Here is a 27,824-nt window from a genome sequence, read left to right on the forward strand (position 1 = left end):
ACCTCAGCGCGGCTACTACCAGACACATCCTGTATACAGCCAGTACTACCTCAGCCCAGCTACTACCAGACACATCCTGTATACAGCTAGTACTACCTCAGCCCAGCTACTACCAGACACATCCTGTATACAGCCAGTACTACCTCAGCCCAGCTACTACCAGACACATCCTGTATACAGCCAGTACTACCTCAGCCCGGCTACTACCAGACACATCCTGTATACAGCCAGTACTACCTCAGCCCGGCTACTACCAGACACATCCTGTATACAGCCAGTACTACCTCAGCCCGGCTACTACCAGACACACCCTGTATACAGCCAGTACTACCTCAGCCTAGCTACTACCAGACACATCCTGTATACAGCCAGTACTACCTCAGCCCAGCTACTACCAGACACATCCTGTATACAGCTAGTACTACCTCAGCCCAGCTACTACCAGACACATCCTGTATACAGCCAGTACTACCTCAGCCCAGCTACTACCAGACACATCCTGTATACAGCCAGTACTACCTCAGCCCGGCTACTACCAGACACATCCTGTATACAGCCAGTACTACCTCAGCCCGGCTACTACCGGACACATCCTGTATACAGCCAGTACTACCTCAGCCCAGCTACTACCAGACACATCCTATATACAGCCAGTACTACCTCAGCCCAGCTACTACCAGACACATCCTGTATACAGCCAGTACTACCTCAGCCCGGCTACTACCAGACACATCCTGTATACAGCCAGTACTACCTCAGCCCGGCTACTACCAGACACATCCTGTATACAGCCAGTACTACCTCAGCCCGGCTACTAACAGACACATCCTGTATACAGCCAGTACTACCTCAGCCCGGCTACTACCAGACACACCCTGTATACAGCCAGTACTAACTCAGCCCAGCTAATACCAGACACATCCTGTATACAGCCAGTACTACCTCAGCCCGGCTACTACCAGACACATCCTGTATACAGCCAATACTACCTCAGCCCGGCTACTACCAGACACATCCTGTATACAGCCAGTACTACCTCAGCCCGGCTACTACCAGACACATCCTGTATACAGCCAGTACTACCTCAGCGCGGCTACTACCAGACACATCCTGTATACAGCCAGTACTACCTCAGCCCAGCTACTACCAGACACATCCTGTATACAGCTAGTACTACCTCAGCCCAGCTACTACCAGACACATCCTGTATACAGCCAGTACTACCTCAGCCCAGCTACTACCAGACACATCCTGTATACAGCCAGTACTACCTCAGCCCGGCTACTACCAGACACATCCTGTATACAGCCAGTACTACCTCAGCCCGGCTACTACCAGACACATCCTGTATACAGCCAGTACTACCTCAGCCCGGCTACTACCAGACACACCCTGTATACAGCCAGTACTACCTCAGCCTAGCTACTACCAGACACATCCTGTATACAGCCAGTACTACCTCAGCCCAGCTACTACCAGACACATCCTGTATACAGCTAGTACTACCTCAGCCCAGCTACTACCAGACACATCCTGTATACAGCCAGTACTACCTCAGCCCAGCTACTACCAGACACATCCTGTATACAGCCAGTACTACCTCAGCCCGGCTACTACCAGACACATCCTGTATACAGCCAGTACTACCTCAGCCCGGCTACTACCAGACACATCCTGTATACAGCCAGTACTACCTCAGCCCAGCTACTACCAGACACATCCTGTATACAGCCAGTACTACCAGACACATCCTGTATACAGCCAGTACTACCTCAGCCCGGCTACTACCAGACACATCCTGTATACAGCCAGTAGTATCTCAGCCCGGCTACTACCCGACACATCCTGTATACAGCCAGTACTACCTCAGCCCAGCTACTACCAGACACATCCTGTATACAGCCAGTAGTACATCAGCCCGGCTACTACCCGACACATCCTGTATACAGCCAAATACTACCTCAGCCCGGCTACTACCAGACACATCCTGTATACAGCCATTACTACCTCAGTCCCACTACTACCAGACACATCCTGTATACAACCAGTACTACCTCAGCCCAGCTACTACCAGACACATCCTGTATACAGCCATTACTACCTCAGTCCCACTACTACCAGACACATCCTGTATACAGCCAGTAGTACATCAGCCCGGCTACTACCCGACACATCCTGTATACAGCCAAATACTACCTCAGCCCGGCTACTACCAGACACATCCTGTATACAGCCATTACTACCTCAGTCCCACTACTACCAGACACATCCTGTATACAGCCAGTACTACCTCAGCCCGGCTACTACCAGACACATCCTGTATTCAGCCAGTACTACCTCAGCCCGGCTACTACCAGACACATCCTGTATACAGCAAGTACTACCTCAGCCCTGCTACTACCAGACACATCCTGTATACAGCCAGTACTACCTCAGCCCGGCTACTACCAGACACATCCTGTATACAGCCAGTACTACCTCAGCCCAGCTACTACCAGAGACATCCTGTATACAGCCAGTACTACCTCAGCCCAGCTACTACCAGACACATCCTGTATACAGCCAGTACTACCTCAGCCCGGCTACTACCAGACACATCCTGTATACAGCCAGTACTACCTCAGCCCAGCTACTACCAGACACATCCTGTATACAGCCAGTACTACCTCAGCCCAGCTACTACCAGACACATCCTGTATACAGCCAGTACTACCTCAGCCCGGCTACTACCAGACACATCCTGTATACAGCCAGTACTACCTCAGCCCAGCTACTACCAGAGACATCCTGTATACAGTCAGTACTACCTCAGCCCAGCTACTACCAGACACGTCCTGTATACAGCCAGTACTACCTCAGCCCAGCTACTACCAGACACATCCTGTATACAGCCAGTACTACCTCTGCCCGGGTACTACCAGACACATCCTGTATACAGCTAGTACTACCAGACACATCCTGTATACAGCCAGTACTACCTCAGCCCGGCTACTACCAGACACATCCTGTATACAGCTAGTACTACCAGACACATCTTGTATACAGCCAGTACTACCTCAGCCCGGCTACTACCAGACACACCCTGTATACAGCTAGTACTACCAGACACATCCTGTATACAGCCAGTACTACCTCAGCCCAGCTACTACCAGACACATCCTGTATACAGCCAGTACTACCTCAGCCCAGCTACTACCAGACACATCCTGTATACAGCCAGTACTACCTCAGCCCGGCTACTACCAGACACATCCTGTATACAGCCAGTACTACCTCAGCCCAGCTACTACCAGACACATCCTGTATACAGCCAGTACTACCTCAGCCCGGGTACTACCAGACACATCCTGTATACAGCCAGTACTACCTCAGCCCGGCTACTACCAGACACATCCTGTATACAGCCAGTACTACCTCAGCCCAGCTACTACCAGAGACATCCTGTATACAGTCAGTACTACCTCAGCCCAGCTACTACCAGACACATCCTGTATACAGCCAGTACTACCTCAGCCCGGCTACTACCAGACACATCCTGTATACAGCCAGTACTACCTCAGCCCGGCTACTACCAGACACATCCTGTATACAGCCAGTACTACCTCAGCCCGGCTACTACCAGACACATCCTGTATACAGCCAGTACTACCTCAGCCCAGCTACTACCAGACACATCCTGTATACAGCCAGTACTACCTCAGCCCAACTACTACCAGACACATCCTGTATACAGCCAGTACTACCTCTGCCCGGCTACTACCAGACACATCCTGTATACAGCCAGTACTACCTCAGCCCGGCTACTACCAGACACATTCTGTATACAGCGAGTACTACCTCAGCCCAGCTACTACCAGACACATCCTGTATACAGCCAGTACTACCTCAGCCCGGCTACTACCAGACACATCCTGTATACAGCCAGTACTACCAGACACATCCTGTATACAGCCGGTACTACCTCAGCCCGGCTACTACCAGACACATCCTGTATACAGCCAGTACTACCTCAGCCCGGCTACTACCAGACACATCCTGTATACAGCCAGTACTACCTCAGCCCGGCTACTACCAGAGACATCCTGTATATAGCCAGTACTACCAGACACATCCTATACACAGCCAGTACAACCAGACACATCCTATATACAGCCAGTACTACCAGACACATCCTATATACAGCCAGTACTACCAGACACATCCTATATACAGCCAGTACTACCAGACACATCCTATATACAGCCAGTACTACCAGACACATCCTATATACAGCCAGTACTACCAGACACACCCTTTATACAGCCAGTTCTACCAGACACATCCTATATACAGCCAGTACTACCAGACACATCCTATATACAGCCAGTTCTACCAGACACATCCTATATACAGCCAGTTCTACCAGACACATCCTATTTACAGCCAGTACTACCAGACACATCCTATATACAGCCAGTACTACCAGACACATCCTATATACAGCCAGTACTACCAGACACATCCTATATACAGCCAGTACTACCAGATACATCCTGTATACAGCCAGTACTACCTCAGCCCGGCTACTGCCAGAGACATCCTGTATATAGCCAGTACTACCAGACACATCCTATATACAGCCAGTACTACCAGACACATCCTATATACAGCCAGTACTACCAGACACATCCTATATACAGCCAGTTCTACCAGACACATCCTATATACAGCCAGTACTACCAGACACATCCTATATACAGCCAGTTCTACCAGACACATCCTATATACGGCCAGTACTACCAGACACATCCTATATACAGCCAGTACTACCAGACACATCCTATATACAGCCAGTACTACCAGACACATCCTATATACAGCCAGTACTACCAGACACATCCTATATACAGCCAGTACTACCAGACACATCCTATATACAGCCAGTTCTACCAGACACATCCTATATACAGCCAGTACTACCAGACACATCCTATATACAGCCAGTTCTACCAGACACATCCTATATACAGCCAGTACTACCAGACGCATTCTGTATACAGCCAGTACTACCAGACACATCCTATATACAGCCAGTACTACCAGACACATCCTATATACAGCCAGTTCTACCAGACACATCCTATATACAGCCAGTACTACCAGACACATCCTATATACAGCCAGTGCTACCAGACACATCCTATATACAGCTAGTACTACCAGACACATCCTATATACAGCCAGTACTACCAGACACATCCTATATACAGCCAGTACTACCAGACACATCCTGTATACAGCCAGTTCTACCAGACACATCCTATATACAGCCAGTACTACCAGACACATCCTGTATACAGCCAGTACTACCAGACACATCCTATATACAGCCAGTACTACCAGACACATCCTGTATACAGCCAGTACTACCAGACACATCCTATATACAGCCAGTACTTTCTTTCCTGGGCTTTATAACCTTTTTCCCTGTCACCTTCTCATTCTGTAGTAAATTCTCTCACCTGGATCTTCCTCCTCAGCGAACGCCACAATGTGAATTCCATCCTGATCGTCCTCCTGCAATAACAAAGAGATCAGTGGTCGGATTGAAATCGATTACACTGTAGAGGATATGCCGCAGTGTGTCAGTGCAGTGTATGTATTATGTGTAGCGGATTCGGCGCAGTGTGTCAGTGCAGTGTGTGTATTATGTGTATAGGATTCGGCGCAGTTTGTCAGTGCAGTGTATGTATTATGTGTAGAGGATTCGGCGCAGTGTGTCAGTGCAGTGTGTGTATTATGTGTAGAGGATTCGGCGCAGTGTGTCAGTGCAGTGTATGTATTATGAGTAGAGGATTCGGCGCAGTGTGTCAGTGCAGTGTATATATTATGTGTAGAGGATTCGGCGCAGTGTGTCAGTGCAGTGTGTATTATGTGTAGAGGATTCGGCGCAGTGTGTCAGTGCAGTGTGTGTATTATGTGTAGAGGATTTGGTGCAGTGTGTCAGTGCAGTGTGTGTATTATGTGTAGAGGATTTGGTGCAGTGTGTCAGTGCAGTGTGGGTATTATGTGTAGAGGATTTGGTGCAGTGTGTCAGTGCAGTGTGTGTATTATCTGTAGAGGATTTGGTGCAGTGTGTCAGTGCAGTGTGTGTATTATGTGTAGAGGATTTGGCGAAGTGTGTCAGTGCAGTGTGTGTATTATGTGTAGCGGATTCGGCGCAGTGTGTCAGTGCAGTGTGTGTATTATGTGTAGCGGATTCGGCGCAGTGTGTCAGTGCAGTGTGTGTATTATGTGTAGAGGATTTGGCGAAGTGTGTCAGTGCAGTGTGTGTATTATGTGTAGAGGATTTGGTGCAGTGTGTCAGTGCAGTGTGTGTATTATGTGTAGAGGATTTGGTGCAGTGTGTCAGTGCAGTGTGGGTATTATGTGTAGAGGATTTGGTGCAGTGTGTCAGTGCAGTGTGTGTATTATCTGTAGAGGATTTGGTGCAGTGTGTCAGTGCAGTGTGTGTATTATGTGTAGAGGATTTGGCGAAGTGTGTCAGTGCAGTGTGTGTATTATGTGTAGAGGATTTGGTGCAGTGTGTCAGTGCAGTGTGTGTATTATGTGTAGAGGATTTGGTGCAGTGTGTCAGTGCAGTGTGTGTATTATCTGTAGAGGATTTGGTGCAGTGTGTCAGTGCAGTGTGTGTATTATGTGTAGAGGATTTGGCGAAGTGTGTCAGTGCAGTGTGTGTATTATGTGTAGAGGATTTGGTGCAGTGTGTAGGTGCAGTGTGTGTATTATGTGTAGAGGATTTGGTGCAGTGTGTCAGTGCAGTGTGGGTATTATGTGTAGAGGATTTGGTGCAGTGTGTCAGTGCAGTGTGTGTATTATCTGTAGAGTATTTGGTGCAGTGTGTCAGTGCAGTGTGTGTATTATGTGTAGAGGATTTGGTGCAGTGTGTCAGTGCAGTGTGTGTATTATCTGTAGAGGATTTGGTGCAGTGTGTCAGTGCAGTGTGTGTATTATGTGTAGAGGATTTGGTGCAGTGTGTCAGTGCAGTGTGTGTATTATGTGTAGCGGATTCGGCGCAGTGTGTCAGTGCAGTGTGTGTATTATGTGTAGCGGATTCGGCGCAGTGTGTCAGTGCAGTGTGTGTATTATGTGTAGAGGATTTGGTGCAGTGTGTCAGTGCAGTGTGGGTATTATGTGTAGAGGATTTGGTGCAGTGTGTCAGTGCAGTGTGTGTATTATCTGTAGAGGATTTGGTGCAGTGTGTCAGTGCAGTGTGTGTATTATGTGTAGAGGATTTGGCGAAGTGTGTCAGTGCAGTGTGTGTATTATGTGTAGAGGATTTGGCGAAGTGTGTCAGTGCAGTGTGTGTATTATGTGTAGAGGATTTGGTGCAGTGTGTCAGTGTAGTGTGTGTATTATGTGTAGAGGATTTGGTGCAGTGTGTCAGTGCAGTGTGTGTATTATCTGTAGAGGATTTGGTGCAGTGTGTCAGTGCAGTGTGTGTATTATGTGTAGAGGATTTGGCGAAGTGTGTCAGTGCAGTGTGTGTATTATGTGTAGAGGATTTGGTGCAGTGTGTCAGTGCAGTGTGTGTATTATGTGTAGAGGATTTGGTGCAGTGTGTCAGTGCAGTGTGGGTATTATGTGTAGAGGATTTGGTGCAGTGTGTCAGTGCAGTGTGTGTATTATGTGTAGAGGATTTGGTGCAGTGTGTCAGTGCAGTGTGTGTATTATGTGTAGCGGATTCGGCGCAGTGTGTCAGTGCAGTGTGTGTATTATGTGTAGCGGATTCGGCGCAGTGTGTCAGTGCAGTGTGTGTATTATGTGTAGAGGATTTGGTGCAGTGTGTCAGTGCAGTGTGGGTATTATGTGTAGAGGATTTGGTGCAGTGTGTCAGTGCAGTGTGTGTATTATCTGTAGAGGATTTGGTGCAGTGTGTCAGTGCAGTGTGTGTATTATGTGTAGAGGATTTGGCGAAGTGTGTCAGTGCAGTGTGTGTATTATGTGTAGAGGATTTGGCGAAGTGTGTCAGTGCAGTGTGTGTATTATGTGTAGAGGATTTGGTGCAGTGTGTCAGTGTAGTGTGTGTATTATGTGTAGAGGATTTGGTGCAGTGTGTCAGTGCAGTGTGTGTATTATCTGTAGAGGATTTGGTGCAGTGTGTCAGTGCAGTGTGTGTATTATGTGTAGAGGATTTGGCGAAGTGTGTCAGTGCAGTGTGTGTATTATGTGTAGAGGATTTGGTGCAGTGTGTCAGTGCAGTGTGTGTATTATGTGTAGAGGATTTGGTGCAGTGTGTCAGTGCAGTGTGGGTATTATGTGTAGAGGATTTGGTGCAGTGTGTCAGTGCAGTGTGTGTATTATCTGTAGAGGATTTGGTGCAGTGTGTCAGTGCAGTGTGTGTATTATGTGTAGAGGATTTGGTGCAGTGTGTCAGTGCAGTGTGTGTATTATCTGTAGAGGATTTGGTGCAGTGTGTCAGTGCAGTGTGTGTATTATGTGTAGCGGATTCGGCGCAGTGTGTCAGTGCAGTGTGGGTATTATGTGTAGAGGATTTGGTGCAGTGTGTCAGTGCAGTGTGGGTATTATGTGTAGAGGATTTGGTGCAGTGTGTCAGTGCAGTGTGGGTATTATGTGTAGAGGATTTGGTGCAGTGTGTCAGTGCAGTGTGTGTATGATGTGTGGAGGTTCAGTAAATATTGTGGACATTTTGTTATTATTGTCGCCTCTTCTCGCCCCCCGCAGATTCCTCCAGGATTTTCTTTGGGGTCACGTGACATTGTCTGAGGATTTCTCATGATATCTGAGCTCCTGGCGTCCGTTCAACATTGCTGATAGTTTATACATGACGGCTCAACAGTCTGACGCCAGGACCTGTGCCCGCAATAACACGGGGCCATAAGAGGGGGGCCATGTCCTGGGGAGGGCGCTGTACTCCACTATACCACATGCTGGGGCCATGTCCTGGGGAGGGCGCTGTACTCCACTATACCACATGCTGGGGTCATGTCCTGGGGAGGGCGCTGTACTCCACTATACCACATGCTGGAGGTCATGTCCTGGGGAGGGCACTGTACTCCACTATACCACATGCTGGAGGTCATGTCCTGGGGAGGTCACTGTACTCCACTATACCACATGCTGGAGGTCATGTCCTGGGGAGGGCGCTGTACTCCTCTATACCACATGCTGGGGGTCATGTCCTGGGGAGGGCGCTGTACTCCACTATACCACATGCTGGAGGTCATGTCCTGGGGAGGGCACTGTACTCCACTATACCACATGCTGGGGTCATGTCCTGGGGAGGGCGCTGTACTCCACTATACCACATGCTGGAGGTCATGTCCTGGGGAGGGCACTGTACTCCACTATACCACATGCTGGAGGTCATGTCCTGGGGAGGTCACTGTACTCCACTATACCACATGCTGGGGCCATGTCCTGGGGAGGGCGCTGTACTCCACTATACCACATGCTGGGGGTCATGTCCTGGGGAGGGCGCTGTACTCCACTATACCACATGCTGGGGGTCATGTCCTGGGGAGGGCACTGTACTCCACTATACCACATGCTGGGGGTCATGTCCTGGGGAGGGCGCTGTACTCCACTATACCACATGCTGGGGTCATGTCCTGGGGAGGGCGCTGTACTCCACTATACCACATGCTGGAGGTCATGTCATGGGGAGGGCGCTGTACTCCTCTATACCACATGCTGGGGGTCATGTCCTGGGGAGGGCGCTGTACTCCACTATACCACATGCTGGGGGTCATGTCCTGGGGAGGGCACTGTACTCCACTATACCACATGCTGGAGGTCATGTCCTGGGGAGGGCGCTGTACTCCACTATACCACATGCTGGAGGTCATGTCCTGGGGAGGTCACTGTACTCCACTATACCACATGCTGGAGGTCATGTCCTGGGGAGGGCGCTGTACTCCTCTATACCACATGCTGGGGGTCATGTCCTGGGGAGGGCGCTGTACTCCACTATACCACATGCTGGGGGTCATGTCCTGGGGAGGGCACTGTACTCCACTATACCACATGCTGGGGCCATGTCCTGGGGAGGGCGCTGTACTCCACTATACCACATGCTGGGGTCATGTCCTGGGGAGGGCGCTGTACTCCACTATACCACATGCTGGGGGTCATTTCCTGGGGACGGCGCTGTACTCCACTATACCACATGCTGGGGGTCATGTCCTGGGGAGGGCGCTGTACTCCACTATACCACATGCTGGGGGTCATGTCCTGGGGAGGGCGCTGTACTCCACTATACCACATGCTGGGGCCATGTCCTGGGGAGGGCGCTGTACTCCACTATACCACATGCTGGAGGTCATGTCCTGGGGAGGGCGCTGTACTCCACTATACCATATGCTGGGGACATGTCCTGGGGAGGGCGCTGTACTCCACTATACCACATGCTGGGGCCATGTCCTGGGGAGGGCGCTGTACTCCACTATACCACATGCTGGGGCCATGTCCTGGGGAGGGCGCTGTACTCCACTATACCACATGCTGGGGGTCATTTCCTGGGGAGGGCGCTGTACTCCACTATACCTCATGCTGGGGTCATGTCCTGGGGAGGGCGCTGTACTCCACTATACCACATGCTGGGGCCATGTCCTGGGGAGGTCACTGTACTCCACTATACCACATGCTGGGGCCATGTCCTGGGGAGGGCGCTGTACTCCACTATACCTCATGCTGGGGTCATGTCCTGGGGAGGGCGCTGTACTCCACTATACCACATGCTGGGGCCATGTCCTGGGGAGGTCACTGTACTCCACTATACCACATGCTGGGGCCATGTCCTGGGGAGGGCGCTGTACTCCACTATACCACATGCTAGGGTCATGTCCTGGGGAGGGCGCTGTACTCCACTATACCACATGCTGGGGGTCATGTCCTGGGGAGGGCGCTGTACTCCACTATACCTCATGCTGGGGGCCATGTCCTGGGGAGGGCGCTGTACTCCACTATACCGCATGCTGGGGCCATGTCCTGGGGAGGGCGCTGTACTCCACTATACCACATGCTGGGGGTCATGTCCTGGGGAGGGCGCTGTACTCCACTATACCACATGCTGGGGGTCATGTCCTGGGGAGGGCGCTGTACTCCACTATACCACATGCTGGGGTTCATGTCCTGGGGAGGGCGCTGTACTCCACTATACCACATGCTGGGGGTCATGTCCTGGGGAGGGCGCTGTACTCCACTACACCATATGCTGGGGGTCATGTCCTGGGGAGGGCGCTGTACTCCACTATACCACATGCTGGGGGTCATGTCCTGGGGAGGGCGCTGTACTCCACTATACCACATGCTGGGGTCATGTCCTGGGGAGGGCGCTGTACTCCACTATACCACATGCTGGGGTCATGTCCTGGGGAGGTCACTGTACTCCACTATACCGCATGCTGGGGCCATGTCCTGGGGAGGGCGCTGTACTCCACTATACCACATGCTGGGGGTCATGTCCTGGGGAGGGCGCTGTACTCCACTATACCACATGCTGGGGGTCATGTCCTGGGGAGGGCGCTGTACTCCACTATACCACATGCTGGGGGTCATGTCCTGGGGAGGGCGCTGTACTCCACTATACCACATGCTGGGGCCATGTCCTGGGGAGGGCGCTGTACTCCACTATACCACATGCTGGGGCCATGTCCTGGGGAGGGCGCTGTACTCCACTATACCACATGCTGGGGGTCATGTCCTGGGGAGGGCGCTGTACTCCACTACACCATATGCTGGGGGTCATGTCCTGGGGAGGGCGCTGTACTCCACTATACCACATGCTGGGGTCATGTCCTGGGGAGGGCGCTGTACACCACTATACCACATGCTGGGGTCATGTCCTGGGGAGGGCGCTGTACTCCACTATACCACATGCTGGGGCCATGTCCTGGGGAGGGCGCTGTACTCCACTATACCACATGCTGGGGCCATGTCCTGGGGAGGGCGCTGTACTCCACTATACCACATGCTGGAGGTCATGTCCTGGGGAGGTCACTGTACTCCACTATACCACATGCTGGGGTCATGTCCTGGGGAGGTCACTGTACTCCACTATACCACATGCTGGGGTTCATGTCCTGGGGAGGGCGCTGTACTCCACTATACCACATGCTGGAGGTTATGTCCTGGGGAGGGCGCTGTACTCCACTATACCATATGCTGGGGGTCATGTCCTGGGGAGGGCGCTGTACTCCACTATACCACATGCTGGGGCCATGTCCTGGGGAGGGCGCTGTGCTCCACTATACCACATGCTGGGGACATGTCCTGGGGAGGGCGCTGTACTCCACTATATCACATGTTGGGGATCATGTCCTGGGGAGGGCGCTGTACTCCACTATACCACATGCTGGGGCCATGTCCTGGGGAGGGCGCTGTACTCCACTATACCACTTGCTGGGGCCATGTCCTGGGGAGGGCGCTGTACTCCACTATACCACATGCTGGGGCCATGTCCTGGGGAGGGCGCTGTACTCCACTATACCACATGCTGGGGCCATGTCCTGGGGAGGGCGCTGTACTCCACTATACCACATGCTGGAGGTCATGTCCTGGGGAGGGCGCTGTACTCCACTATACCACATGCTGGGGCCATGTCCTGGGGAGGGCGCTGTACTCCACTATACCACATGCTGGAGGTCATGTCCTGGGGAGGGCGCTGTACTCCACTATACCACATACTGGGGGCCATGTCCTGGGGAGGGCGCTGTACTCCACTATACCACATGCTGGGGCCATGTCCTGGGGAGGGCGCTGTACTCCACTATACCACATGCTGGGGCCATGTCCTGGGGAGGGCGCTGTACTCCACTATACCACATGCTGGGGCCATGTCCTGGGGAGGGCGCTGTACTCCTCTATACCACATGCTGGGGACATGTCCTGGGGAGGGCGCTGTACTCCACTACACCATATGCTGGAGATCATGTCCTGGGGAGGTCACTGTACTCCACTATACCACATGCTGGGGCCATGTCCTGGGGAGGGCGCTGTACTCCACTATACCACATGCTGGGGTCATGTCCTGGGGAGGGCGCTGTACTCCACTATACCACATGCTGGGGTTATGTCCTGGGGAGGGCACTGTACTCCACTATACCACATGCTGGGGCCATGTCCTGGGGAGGGCGCTGTACTCCACTATACCACATGCTGGGGTCATGTCCTGGGGAGGGCGCTGTACTCCACTATACCACATGCTGGGGTCATGTCCTGGGGAGGGCGCTGTACTCCACTATACCACATGCTGGGGTCATGTCCTGGGGAGGGCACTGTACTCCACTATACCACATGCTGGGGTTCATGTCCTGGGGAGGGCGCTGTACTCCACTATACCACATGCTGGGGTCATGTCCTGGGGAGGGCGCTGTACTCCACTATACCACATGCTGGGGTCATGTCCTGGGGAGGGCGCTGTACTCCACTATACCACATGCTGGGGACATGTCCTGGGGAGGGCACTGTACTCCACTATACCACATGCTGGAGGTCATGTCCTGGGGAGGGCGCTGTACTCCACTATACCACATGCTGGAGGTCATGTCCTGGGGAGGGCGCTGTACTCCACTATACCACATGCTGGGGGTCATGTCCTGGGGAGGGCGCTGTACTCCACTATACCACATGCTGGGGTCATGTCCTGGGGAGGGCGCTGTACTCCACTATACCACATGCTGGAGCCATGTCCTGGGGAGGGCGCTGTACTCCACTATACCACATGCTGGGGGTCATGTCCTGGGGAGGGCGCTGTACTCCACTATACCACATGCTGGGGCCATGTCCTGGGGAGGGCGCTGTACTCCACTATACCACATGCTGGGGCCATGTCCTGGGGAGGGCGCTGTGCTCCACTATACCACTTGCTGGGGCCATGTCCTGGGGAGGGCGCTGTACTCCACTATACCACATGCTGGGGCCATGTCCTGGGGAGGGCGCTGTACTCCACTATACCACATGCTGGGGCCATGTCCTGGGGAGGGCGCTGTACTCCACTATACCATATGCTGGGGGTCATGTCCTGGGGAGGGCGCTGTACTCCACTATACCACATGCTGGAGGTCATGTCCTGGGGAGGGCGCTGTACTCCACTATACCACATGCTGGGGGTCATGTCCTGGGGAGGGCGCTGTACTCCACTATACCATATGCTGGGGCCATGTCCTGGGGAGGGCACTGTACTCCACTATACCACTTGCTGGGGCCATGTCCTGGGGAGGGCGCTGTACTCCACTATACCACATGCTGGGGCCATGTCCTGGGGAGGGCGCTGTACTCCACTATACCATATGCTGGGGGTCATGTCCTGGGGAGGGCGCTGTACTCCACTATACCACATGCTGGAGGTCATGTCATGGGGAGGGCGCTGTACTCCACTATACCACATGCTGGGGGTCATGTCCTGGGGAGGGCGCTGTACTCCACTATACCATATGCTGGGGACATGTCCTGGGGAGGGCGCTGTACTCCACTATACCACATGCTGGGGGTCATGTCCTGGGGAGGGCGCTGTACTCCACTATACCATATGCTGGGGACATGTCCTGGGGAGGGCGCTGTACTCCACTATACCACATGCTGGGGGTCATGTCCTGGGGAGGGCGCTGTACTCCACTATACCATATGCTGGGGACATGTCCTGGGGAGGGCGCTGTACTCCACTATACCACATGCTGGGGGTCATGTCCTGGGGAGGTCACTGTACTCCACTATACCACATGCTGGGGCCATGTCCTGGGGAGGGCGCTGTACTCCACTATACCACATGCTGGGGCCATGTCCTGGGGAGGGCGCTGTACTCCACTATACCACATGCTGGGGTCATGTCCTGGGGAGGTCACTGTACTCCACTATACCACATGCTGGGGCCATGTCCTGGGGAGGGCGCTGTACTCCACTATACCACATGCTGGGGCCATGTCCTGGGGAGGGCGCTGTACTCCACTATACCACATGCTGGGGCCATGTCCTGGGGAGGGCGCTGTACTCCACTATACCACATGCTGGGGCCATGTCCTGGGGAGGGCGCTGTACTCCACTATACCACATGCTGGGGCCATGTCCTGGGGAGGGCGCTGTACTCCTCTATACCACATGCTGGGGACATGTCCTGGGGAGGGCGCTGTACTCCACTACACCATATGCTGGAGATCATGTCCTGGGGAGGTCACTGTACTCCACTATACCACATGCTGGGGCCATGTCCTGGGGAGGGCGCTGTACTCCACTATACCACATGCTGGGGTCATGTCCTGGGGAGGGCGCTGTACTCCACTATACCACATGCTGGGGTCATGTCCTGGGGAGGGCACTGTACTCCACTATACCACATGCTGGGGCCATGTCCTGGGGAGGGCGCTGTACTCCACTATACCACATGCTGGGGCCATGTCCTGGGGAGGGCGCTGTACTCCACTATACCACATGCTGGGGTCATGTCCTGGGGAGGGCACTGTACTCCACTATACCACATGCTGGGGCCATGTCCTGGGGAGGGCGCTGTACTCCACTATACCACATGCTGGGGTCATGTCCTGGGGAGGGCGCTGTACTCCACTATACCACATGCTGGGGGTCATGTCCTGGGGAGGGCGCTGTACTCCACTATACCACATGCTGGGGGTCATGTCCTGGGGAGGGCGCTGTACTCCACTATACCATATGCTGGGGACATGTCCTGGGGAGGGCGCTGTACTCCACTATACCACATGCTGGGGGTCATGTCCTGGGGAGGGCGCTGTACTCCACTATACCATATGCTGGGGACATGTCCTGGGGAGGGCGCTGTACTCCACTATACCACATGCTGGGGGTCATGTCCTGGGGAGGGCGCTGTACTCCACTATACCATATGCTGGGGACATGTCCTGGGGAGGGCGCTGTACTCCACTATACCACATGCTGGGGGTCATGTCCTGGGGAGGTCACTGTACTCCACTATACCACATGCTGGGGCCATGTCCTGGGGAGGGCGCTGTACTCCACTATACCACATGCTGGGGCCATGTCCTGGGGAGGGCGCTGTACTCCACTATACCACATGCTGGGGTCATGTCCTGGGGAGGTCACTGTACTCCACTATACCACATGCTGGGGCCATGTCCTGGGGAGGGCGCTGTACTCCACTATACCACATGCTGGGGCCATGTCCTGGGGAGGGCGCTGTACTCCACTATACCACATGCTGGGGCCATGTCCTGGGGAGGGCGCTGTACTCCACTATACCACATGCTGGGGCCATGTCCTGGGGAGGGCGCTGTACTCCACTATACCACATGCTGGGGCCATGTCCTGGGGAGGGCGCTGTACTCCTCTATACCACATGCTGGGGACATGTCCTGGGGAGGGCGCTGTACTCCACTACACCATATGCTGGAGATCATGTCCTGGGGAGGTCACTGTACTCCACTATACCACATGCTGGGGCCATGTCCTGGGGAGGGCGCTGTACTCCACTATACCACATGCTGGGGTCATGTCCTGGGGAGGGCGCTGTACTCCACTATACCACATGCTGGGGTCATGTCCTGGGGAGGGCACTGTACTCCACTATACCACATGCTGGGGCCATGTCCTGGGGAGGGCGCTGTACTCCACTATACCACATGCTGGGGCCATGTCCTGGGGAGGGCGCTGTACTCCACTATACCACATGCTGGGGTCATGTCCTGGGGAGGGCACTGTACTCCACTATACCACATGCTGGGGCCATGTCCTGGGGAGGGCGCTGTACTCCACTATACCACATGCTGGGGTCATGTCCTGGGGAGGGCGCTGTACTCCACTATACCACATGCTGGGGGTCATGTCCTGGGGAGGGCGCTGTACTCCACTACACCATATGCTGGGGGTCATGTCCTGGGGAGGGCGCTGTACTCCACTATACCACATGCTGGGGCCATGTCCTGGGGAGGGCGCTGTACTCCACTATACCACATGCTGGGGCCATGTCCTGGGGAGGGCGCTGTACTCCACTATACCACATGCTGGAGGTCATGTCCTGGGGAGGTCACTGTACTCCACTATACCACATGCTGGGGTCATGTCCTGGGGAGGTCACTGTACTCCACTATACCACATGCTGGGGCCATGTCCTGGGGAGGGCGCTGTACTCCACTATACCACATGCTGGGGTTCATGTCCTGGGGAGGGCGCTGTACTCCACTATACCACATGCTGGAGGTTATGTCCTGGCGAGGGCGCTGTACTCCACTATACCATATGCTGGGGGTCATGTCCTGGGGAGGTCACTGTACTCCACTATACCACATGCTGGGGTTCATGTCCTGGGGAGGGTGCTGTACTCCACTATACCACATGCTGGGGGCCATGTCCTGGGGAGGGCGCTGTACTCCACTATACCACATGCTGGGGTCATGTCCTGGGGAGGGTGCTGTACTCCACTATACCACATGCTGGGGTCATGTCCTGGGGAGGGCACTGTACTCCACTATACCACATGCTGGGGGTCATGTCCTGGGGAGGGCGCTGTACTCCACTATACCACATGCTGGAGGTCATGTCCTGGGGAGGGCGCTGTACTCCACTATACCACATGCTGGAGGTCATGTCCTGGGGAGGGCGCTGTACTCCACTATACCACATGCTGGGGACATGTCCTGGGGAGGGCGCTGTACTCCACTATACCACATGCTGGGGTCATGTCCTGGGGAGGGCGCTGTACTCCACTATACCGCATGCTGGAGGTCATGTCCTGGGGAGGGCGCTGTACTCCACTATACCATATGCTGGGGACATGTCCTGGGGAGGGCACTGTACTCCACTACACCATATGCTGGGGATCATGTCCTGGGGAGGGCGCTGTACTCCACTATACCACATGCTGGGGTCATGTCCTGGGGAGGTCACTGTACTCCACTATACCATATGCTGGGGCCATGTCCTGGGGAGGGCGCTGTACTCCACTATACCGCATGCTGGAGGTCATGTCCTGGGGAGGTCACTGTACTCCACTATACCATATGCTGGGGACATGTTAGTTATAGCACAGGGTCGGGGTCATCAGATTTCGCCTCCTCAGTGCGGGAGCGTTGGGCACTGGAGAACTTACCCACGTCTCAAACATGTCTTCAGGACGCAGCTTCCTCAGGGTGGCCCTAGAAGAAGAGGACAAAGAGGGTTGAGGGGACGCATGTGGGGCTGGAAATATGCACGTGTGAGGCAGGAGGGGGCGTGTGTGGGGTAGGAGGGGGTGCATGTTGGGTAGGAGGGGGGCACATGTGAGGCTGGAGCCGGGCACATGTAGAGCAGGAGAGGGGGTGCATGTAGGGCAGGAGGGGAACATGTGGGGCTCGAGGGAAGCACATGTGGGGCAGGAGGGCGGCACGTGTGGGGCAGTAGGGGGAGCATTGGGGTAGGCGGGGGCAGAGATGATGACTGCAGGATAGGGGTAAATATTTTGTACATGTGAGATTCCGGTATCGGGTGATGACCCTCTGTTACTCACCTCTTGTGCTCGTTGATGAAGTCCACCAGCTCTTCCTCGGTGTACGGCTTATCAGGGATGGTCACTGGCTCATCCATGAATGGCTCGTAGAAGTCCACCTCATTCATCTTCAGCGTCAGAGTCCTGGCCACCTGACGAGAGATGCGTTACTGAGACATCATGGCCTTCTCCATGTCTGACCCTCCACCATGACTGAGATCCGGACCACATCCCACCCGGGGCTTCACTCTTACCGACTTGTCAAATGTTGCAAAGAATTTAATGTATGGATGGAAGTTCTCAGCAGCCTCCTCAAATGCCTGGTAGTCTGCGAGGTCAAAACGAGAACATCAGAAATACACATCAGCTAAGGTGAGCAGTGGGCGCCTGATGGGTGGAATTGTGCTGGACTGGGTGAGCGCCAACTGGATCATTGGTATTAAGTCAGTAATGCCTCAACACCTCTCCTAAAAGCCATTGCACCTTATGCTGTGACAGCCTGTCTTATTGCCCATGTTGTTATTGGTCTTGTATTGTACATTCAGTCTGCAATGATATGTTCATTCTCATGTTATGCATGCTGCCACCTAGTGGTCAAAGTTTTTATTGTTTGATAATTTGCTTCCTGTATCTGTAAGCTAGCTATCCCATCATGCACTGTTACCCAGTTTCTCCTCCTTTTTCTGTGACATCACTTCCTCCTTCTTCATGCTGTCCTCCATTTGTGACTGTAGCAGACATGTTCATCCTCACTGTGCAGTAGCAATGTGTTGTGACCGCATGGCATGTCATTTCTAAGGTAAAGACATTAAACTGAACCTAAAGCACATCCATTGCATCCTTCCTTCATGCAAATGGCCACGCTGTGGAATGAATGCCAGTGACTTCTACTATCTACCATCCAGTTTATACGGAGACTGCACTCACAACCTATCAGGGTCTTCTCCAGCGTGTATCTGTGGCAGAATACACCTATTTAGGTCACACAAAGGCTACCCCCCCTTACCTATGGCTCCCTTCTTTTAAATATTTGGTACCATCTAGAGATGAGCGAACATACTCGTCCCGCTCGAGAAAATGGCAGCTCCCGCCGTTTTGCTTTTTGGCGGCCAGAAACAGAGCCAATCACAAGCCAGGAGACTCTGCACTCCACCCAGCATGACGTGGTACCCTTACACGTGGATAGCAGTGGTTGGCTGGCCAGATCAGGTGACCCTGGGATAGACTAGCCGCTGCCCGCGCTGCTCGGATCATTCTGTCTCTGGATGCCGCTAGGGAGAGAGCTGCTGCTGGTCAGGGAAAGTGTTAGGGTGTTCTATTAGCTTACTGTTAGGCAGGAGTGATTCTACAAGAACCCAACAGCCCTTCTTAGGGCTACAATAACGTTATACTTTTTTTTTTTAATTTGCTTGTGGCTGGGCTTGCTGGCATTAGTAGTGCAGCTAGTACCATATTGTGAGGAATTTGCTGGGAGACTTGCTACCGTTGTGTTTAGCTCTTAGTGACACACATATCCACCTCAAACACCGAAGTGGGAAAATTTATTAGGGGTTTGATTAGAATTAGGCACAGTCTGCTGATTTATTTATTTTTTTCCTTTATTTCATTTTATAGCTCAAAGTCATCAGGCACAGCACAAAATCCAGTTGTGTGCTGTCAGTGTAGGTTAAAAACTAGCCATAGCAATAAGATCGTTTTGTTAAAAAAAAAAAAATAAAATAAAAAAAAAATAAACACACAAAAAAAAAAAATTAAAAGTTTACACTTTAATTTGGAAAATGTTTAACCCGAGGGCTAGGGGTAGAGGACGAGGGCGTGGATGTGGGCGTCCAACTACTGCAGGGGTCAGAGGCCGTGGTCCTGGGCGGGGTGAGACACCACCTGCTGATGAGGGAGCAGGGGAACGCCGCAGAGCTACACTCCCTAGGTTCATGTCTGAAGTTACTGGGACTCGTGGTAGAGCACTGTTGAGGCCAGAACAGTGCAAAGAGGTGATGTCGTGGATTGCGGACAATGCTTCTAGCCATTTGTCCACCAGTCAGTCTTCCACGCAGTCCACCCATGTCACCGAAATCAGCACTCCTCCAGCTCCTCCACCTCAGCCTCCTTCCCCCCAGTCTGCCCCCTCCCAGCAAAATTTGGCATTTGAACCGGCATACTCTGAGGAACTGTTTTCTGGACCCTTCCCACAGTCACAAACCACTTGTCCGGTTGCTGCTGAGATATTTTCCGATGCCCAGGTTTTCCACCGGTCGCAGTCTGTGGGTGATGATGACATTATTCACGTAGTGGAAGAAGTGTGTAAAGAGGTGTCGGACGATGAGGAGACACGGTTGTCAGACAGTGGTGAAGTTGTTGTCAGGGCAGGAAGTCCGAGGGGGGAGCAGACTGAGGGATCGGAGGATGATGAGGTGACAGACCCAAGCTGGGTTGATAGGCCGGGTGAACACAGTGCTTCTGAGACGGAGGCGAGTCCTATAGCAGAACAGGTTGGAAGAGGCAGTGGTGGGGCCAGAACGAGAGACAGGGCCAGAGCTGGTGCATCAGCGCCAAATGGTTCACGTAGTCAAGCTCCCGTGGCGAGGGCTAGATTTTCAGAAGTCTGGAGGTTCTTTAAGGAAACACCGGATGACCGACGGACTGTGGTGTGCAACCTGTGCCAAACCAGGATCAGCAGGGGTTCCACCACTACTAGCTTAACTACCACCAGTATGCGCAGGCATATGAATGCTAAACACCCCACTCAATGGCACCAAGCCCGTTCACCTCCGTCCGGGCACACCACTGCTCCTTCCCCTGTGTCATCTGCTAGTCAGCCCCCTGCCCAGGACCAGGGCCCAAACACCTCCCATGCGAAAACCCCATCTTCGCCTCCACGATCCTCCACAGCATCCACTAGCGTTCAGCTCTCCATACCCCAGACTCTGGAGCGCAAAAGGAAGTATAGCGCAACCCACCCACACGCCCAAGCCCTCAACGTCCAAATCTCCAAACTGCTTAGCCTGGAGATGCTGCCCTATAGGCTGGTAGAGACCGAGGCCTTTCGAAACCTCATGGCGGCGGCTGCCCCTCGGTATTCGGTCCCCAGCCGCCACTACTTTTCCCGATGTGCCGTCCCAGCCCTGCACAAGCACGTGTCAGACAACATCATCCATGCCCTGACCAACGCCGTTTCTGACAAGGTCCACCTGACCACGGACACGTGGACGAGTGCTGCCGGGCAGGACCACTATATATCGCTGACGGCACATTGGGTTAACTTGGTGGAGGCTGGGACCGAGTCTGACCCTGGGGCTGCTCATATACTGCCGACGCCGAGGATTGCGGGGCCTACCTCGGTCCAGATCTCTCAGGCCTACTATGCCTCCTCCTCCTCCCACCCCTCCTCCACCTCCTCCTCCGAATTACCATCCGTGGGCATGGCGCCATCAGTCGGTAGCTCCAGGGACAGCAGCAGTGCCGTCGCTAAGCGACAGCAGGCCGTGCTCAAACTGCTGAGCCTAGGCGATAAAAGGCACACCGCCCAAGAACTATTACAGGGCATCACGGCGCAGACTGATCTGTGGCTGGCACCGCTGAACCTGAAGCCAGGCATGGTTGTGTGTGACAACGGCCGTAACCTGGTGGCGGCCCATGTGTTAAACCTCATAGTTCAGCGTTTCCTCAAGACATAACCCAATCTGTCTGATTTGCTCACGAAGGTGCGCCGCATCTGTGCGCATTTCAGGAAGTCCAGCACAGATGCTGCCACTCTCAGGGCAGCGCAGCGCCGCCTCCAACTGCCCGCTCACCGACTGTTGTGCGACGTGCCCACGAGGTGGAATTCAACACTGACCATGTTATCCAGAGTTTACCAGCAGCGCACAGCGATTGTAGACTGCCAGACGTCAACTTCCACCAGAACTGGTAGTCAGGTCAGTCAGCTTCCTCAAGTCTACAATGAGGAGTGGGCGTGGATGTCTGATATCTGTCAGGTGCTGAGTAACTTTGAGGAGTCAACACAGATGGTCAGTGGCGATGCCGCCATCATCAGCCTCACCATCCCGCTGCTTGGCCTGTTGAAAAACTCTCTGGTCAGCATGAAGTCGGAAGCTTTACGCTCGTCACAAGAGACGGGGGAAGAAGATTCCCTTGTTGATAGCCAAAGCACCCTCAGGTCTGTTTCTCAGCGCATATCGGAGGAGGTGGAGGAGGATGAGGAGGAAGGGGAGGAGAATGTTGGCGAGACAGAAGAGGGGACCATTGTTCAGTCCTTCACTGGTGAGCGTGTATGGGCAGAAGAAGAGGAGTTGGAGGAGGAGGAAATGGAGAGTCAGGCCAGTGAGGGGAGTGAATTCTTACGCGTTGGTACTCTGGCGCATATGGCAGATTTCATGCTAGGCTGCCTATCCCGTGACCCTCGCGTTCAAAGAATTTATTCCAGCAACGATTACTGGGTATTCACTCTCCTGGACCCACGGTACAAGCAAAATCTTTCCACTCTCATCCCTGGAGAGGAAAGGAGTGTGAGAATGCATGAATACCAGCAGGCCCTGGTGCACAAGCTGAAACAGTATTTCCCTTCTGACAGCGCTAGCGGCAGAGTGCGTAGTTCTGCGGGACAAGTAGCGAGGGAGAGTAGGCGAGCAGGCAGCTTGTCCAGCACTGGCAAGGGTACGCTTTACAAGGCTTTTGCCAGCTTTATGTCACCCCAGCAAGACACTGTCACCTGTCCCCAGTCTCGGCAGAGTAGGGCTGATCTTTACAGAAAGATGGTGAGGGAGTACGTAGCTGACCATACCATCATCCTAAATGATCACACAGCTCCCTACAACTACTGGGTTTCAAAGCTGGACATGTGGCACGAACTGGCGCTGTACGCCTTGGAGGTTCTTGCCTGCCCTGCCGCTAGCGTCTTGTCCGAGCGGGTTTTCAGTGCAGCTGGTGGCATCATCACCGATAAGCATACACGCCTGTCGACTGACAGCGCTGACAGGCTGACGCTTATCAAGATGAATAAAGCCTGGATTTCTCCGGATTTCCATTCTCCACCAGGTGAAGGAAGCTCAACCTGAATAATTTATGCACTCCTCCTCCTCCTCATTGTCCTCCTTCTCCTCCTCTTTGTACACTAAAGCATAGGAAACTGGCTATTTTTTGCCAGGGCCAACTGGCTCTAGCTATAGTACTTTATGCATTTAATTTTTCTGGAGGGCCACCGACCCGGTCCTCTGTTTTAAGCAATTTCTGGGAGTGCCACATACAGGCACTAAATCTATTTAATTTTTCTGGAGGACCACCTACCTGCTCCTCTGGTTTGAAAACTTTTTTGGACTGCCACATACAGGCACTATCCAAATTAAATTGTCTCCATAGCAGCCTCCACACGTCATCTTTTTAGCTGCCTCCACACGTTTTCTCCATTGCTACCTCCACACGTCATCGCCATAGCTGCCTCCAAAAGTCGTCCATATAGCTGCCTCCATACATGGTCTCCTTATCAAACGAACTGTGTCAGGCAGAATTTTGGGTTGTTTTCATGGCTTCCACATCAAACTTGTTAACTTTGTCGCCATCCTGCTGTGTAATCCACAAAATATACTGGCAAACTTTTATCATTTACCGATATTTTTTCAGCGCTTCTTGCGCATCTGTTTACATTCCCCTCACCCGCCATATCCTAAACTTATAAGAACGCTTCTACACTTGATCTTATACAAAAGGTTCTTAGAAGTGCTGTTTGGGGAGTAGCCTAGAGACAGGGGCTTGGATTGGCGAAAGCTCGCCTGGCAGCGGAGCGCCAGCTCCATCTCAAGATCCAACTAACATACTTTTAACTGCAGCACCTTTAATCTACTACTAGTTCACTGCCTCCATACATGGTCTCCTTATCAAACGAGCTGTGTCAGGCAGAATTTTCAGGTGTTTCACCAGATACATAGTGGAACTCGGCCCATCTGTCGCCGCCATGCTGGAGACCTGAAGTTGCAATCATAGCAGCGCAATATGGATGCCCCATACTGTCGCTCTTAATCATGGAACCATTTCCGAAAAACAATTAAAAATAGAACCACTATGCTATTCCATTATTCCTAGGTGAAATATTCAAACGACCCGGCCTGCTTTGAAAATTATAATTTTTTCAAAGTAAACGCTTCTGGCCCCCAGGCCCATTTTGGGTGGGGAGGAGCCGAGAGACAGGGGGTTGGACAGGCGAAAGCTCGCCTGGCAGCAGACCGCCAGCTCCATCCCAAGATTAGGCAGCCTCAGAGGGATCCATGCATGCTGCCCCTGCTGTTTCCTGTCCTTTTTGCCTCCATGATCCTCCACAGCATCCACCAATGTCTCCATGCGCAACTTACAACTCTCTATACCCCAGACGCTGGAGCACGAGAGGATATGCAGCACATCATCCCCTTATCAAACGAGCTGTGTCAGGCAGAATTTTCAGGTGTTTCACCAGATACATAGTGGAACTCGTCCCATCTGTCACCGCCATGCTGGAGACCTGAAGTTGCAATCATAGCAGCGCAATATGAATGCCCCATACTGTCGCTCTTAATCATGGAAGTCGTCTCCATGGCTGTCTCCACATGTCGTCCCTTTATCAAACGAGCTGTGTCAGGCTCATTTTTCGGGTCTTTCACCAGATACGTTATGGAACTTGGTCACTATGTCGCCACCATGCTGTGTTATCGACTAAATATACCGTCAACCTTTTGTTCACATAGGAAATCATTTCAGCGCTTCTTGCTCACCTCCTTTGGTTCCTCTCTGCCACCCATTGGTTTGAAGCCTGAGTCCATTTAGGGTATGTCGCCATGCCACTCTCTAGCCTGCCGCTGCTGCCGCTGCCTCTGCATGCCGTCTTCTATAGTGTCAGGGTCAATTATTGGATGTTTTAGATGCTATCTAGCCTCATTCGGTCACTCTGTCATGGCCATGCTGTTGCCCATAATTTTAGCATAATGGTGCGATTAAGTAGCCTCAGAGGCATCCATGCATGCTGACCCTGCTGTTTCCTGTCCATTTCCGTGGTGTTTCCATCATTTTCTGAGGTTTCCAGGTGTTTGGCCAAGCTTCCCTGTGCAGACCCTTGGTCCCCTTGAAAAATGCTCGAGTCTCCCATTGACTTCAACGAGCCCTAACGAGCACCCGAGCATTTTAGTGCTCGCTCATCTCTAGTACCATCTCATGGTCGCTCTGTGGTTCCTCATGGCTGGTTTCTATGGCTTCCCCCTCATGACTGTCTCTATGGCTTCCCCATTACGGCTGTCATAATGGCTCCCCATCATGGCTGTCTCTATTGATTCCCCTCTCTCTCTTAGCTGTCTCCATGGCTCCCTCTCTTGGCTGTCTTTACGTCTCTCTCTCTCTCTCTTGGTTATTTCTATGGCTCCCTCTCTTTGCCCTCTCTTTAGATTTCCTCTCATGAACACATCTATGGCTCCTCCTCTTGGTTACCTCTATAGTTCCCCATCAAGGCTGTAGCTATGGCTAACCATTATGGCTGTCTCTATGGTTCCCTCTCTTGGCTGTCTCTATGGCTTTCTCTCTTGGCTTTCTCTACGGCTCCCTCCCTTGGCTACCTCTATGGCTCCCTCTCTTGGCTGCCTCCATGGCTCCCTCTAATGGTTGCCTCTATGGCTCCCTCTCTTGACTGTCTCTATGTTTCCCTCTCTTGGCTTTCTCTATAACTCTCTTTCTTGGCTGTCTCCATGGCTCCCTCTAATGGTTGCCTCTATGGCTCCCTCTCTTGGCTGCCTCTTTGGCTCCTTCGTTTGGCTGTCTCTATGGCTCCCTCTATTGGCTTTCTCTATGGTTCTCTCTCTTGGCTGTCTCTATGGCTCCCTCTCTTGGCTTTTTTCTTTGGTTCCCTCTTTTGGCTGTCTCTATGGCTTCCTCGTTTGGCTGTCTCTATGGCTCCCTCTATTGGCTTTCTCTATGGTTCTCTCTCTTGGCTGTCTCTTTGGCTCCCTCTCTTGGCTGTCTCTATGGCTCCCTCTCTTGGATTTCTCTATGGTTCTATCTCTTAGCTGTCTCCATGGCTCCCTCTCTTGGCTGTCTTTATGGCTCTCTCTCTCTCTCTTGGCCATTTCTATGTCTCACTCTCTTGGCCCTCTCTAAGGATTTCCTCTTATGGATGTCTCTATGGCTCCTCCTCAAGGCTGCCTCTACGATTCCCTTCATGGCCATCGTTATGTATATATGGCTAACCATTGTGGCTCCCTCTCTTGGCTGTCTCTATGGCTTCCTCTCTTGGCTGCCTCTGTGGCTCCCTCTATTGGCTGTCTCTTTGGCTCCCTCTCTTGGCTGTCTCTATGGCTCCCACTCTTGGATTCCGCTATGGCTCACTCTCTAGGCTGTCTCTATAGCTCCCTCTCTTGGCTATCTTTATGGCTCTCTCTCTCCCATGGCCATTTCTATGGCTCCCTCTCTTTGCCCTCTCTAAGGATTTCCTCTTATGGATGTCTCTATGGCTCCCTTCATGGCCACCTTTATGGTTCTCCATCATGGCAGCCTCTATATTTCCCTATCAAGGCTGTATATATGGCTAACCATTGTGGCTGTCTCTATAGTTCCCTCTCTTGGCTTTCTCAATGGCTCTCTTTTTTGGCTGTCTCCATGGCTCCCTCTTTTGGTTGCCTCTATGGTTCCTTCTTTTGGCTACCTCTATGGCTCACTCTTTTGGCTTTCTCCATAGCTCCCTCTCTTGGCTGCCTTCTTGGCTCCCTCTCTTGGCTGTCTCTTGGGCTCCCTCACGAGGCTGTCTCTATGGGTCCCCCTCAAGGCTGTCTCTATGGCTCCCTCTATTGGCTTTCTTTATGGTTCTCTCTCTTGGCTGTCTCTATGGCACCCTCTCTTGGCTGCCTCTATGGCTCCCTCTCTTCTCTGTCCCTATGGCTCCCTCTTTTGGTTTTCTCTATGGGTCCCTCTCTTAGCCCCCTCTATGGTGCCCTCCCTTGGCTGTCTCTATGGCTCCCTCTCTTGGCTTTATCTATGGCTCCCTCTCTTGGCTTTCTCTATGGCTCCCTCGCTTGGCTGTCTCTAAGGTTCCTTCTCTCGGCTGTCTCTAAGGCTCCCTCTATTGGGTTTCTCTATGGCTCCCTCTCTTGGTTGCTTCTATGGTCCCCTCTCTTGGTTGCCTCTATGATCCCCTCTCTTGGCTGTCTCTATGGCTCGCTCTCTTGGCTGTCGCTATGGCTCTCTCGCTTGAATTTCTCCATGGCTCCCTCTCTTGGCTGTCTCTATGGCTCCCTCTCTTTCTTGGCTGTATCTATGGCTTCCTCTCTTGGTTGCCTCTGTAGCTCCCTCTCTTGGCTTTCTCTGTTGTTCTCTCACAAGGCTGTCTCTATGGCTCCTACTCTTCGCTGTCTCTATGGCTCCTACTCTTCGC

At 52.9% G+C, this 27,824-nt stretch overlaps 1 protein-coding gene across 2 annotated transcripts in view; it reads right to left on the reverse strand.

The window, feature by feature from the left end:
* LOC140107124 (calsequestrin-2-like) overlaps positions 1–27,824 on the reverse strand; it is a 78,369-nt gene that overhangs the window by 28,787 nt on the left and 21,758 nt on the right. For both annotated transcript variants that reach the window (XM_072131673.1, XM_072131672.1), the window contains exons 5-8: positions 18,703–18,776; positions 18,470–18,600; positions 18,074–18,119; positions 5,502–5,556 (exon numbers count right to left, since the gene is read on the reverse strand). In XM_072131673.1, the coding sequence (XP_071987774.1) occupies positions 5,502–5,556; positions 18,074–18,119; positions 18,470–18,600; positions 18,703–18,776 (306 nt within the window). The remainder of the gene's footprint in view (positions 1–5,501; positions 5,557–18,073; positions 18,120–18,469; positions 18,601–18,702; positions 18,777–27,824) is intronic.

The sequence above is a fragment of the Engystomops pustulosus genome, unplaced genomic scaffold, assembly GCF_040894005.1.
Source record: "Engystomops pustulosus unplaced genomic scaffold, aEngPut4.maternal MAT_SCAFFOLD_118, whole genome shotgun sequence".
NCBI classification, from domain to species: Eukaryota; Metazoa; Chordata; class Amphibia; order Anura; family Leptodactylidae; genus Engystomops; species Engystomops pustulosus.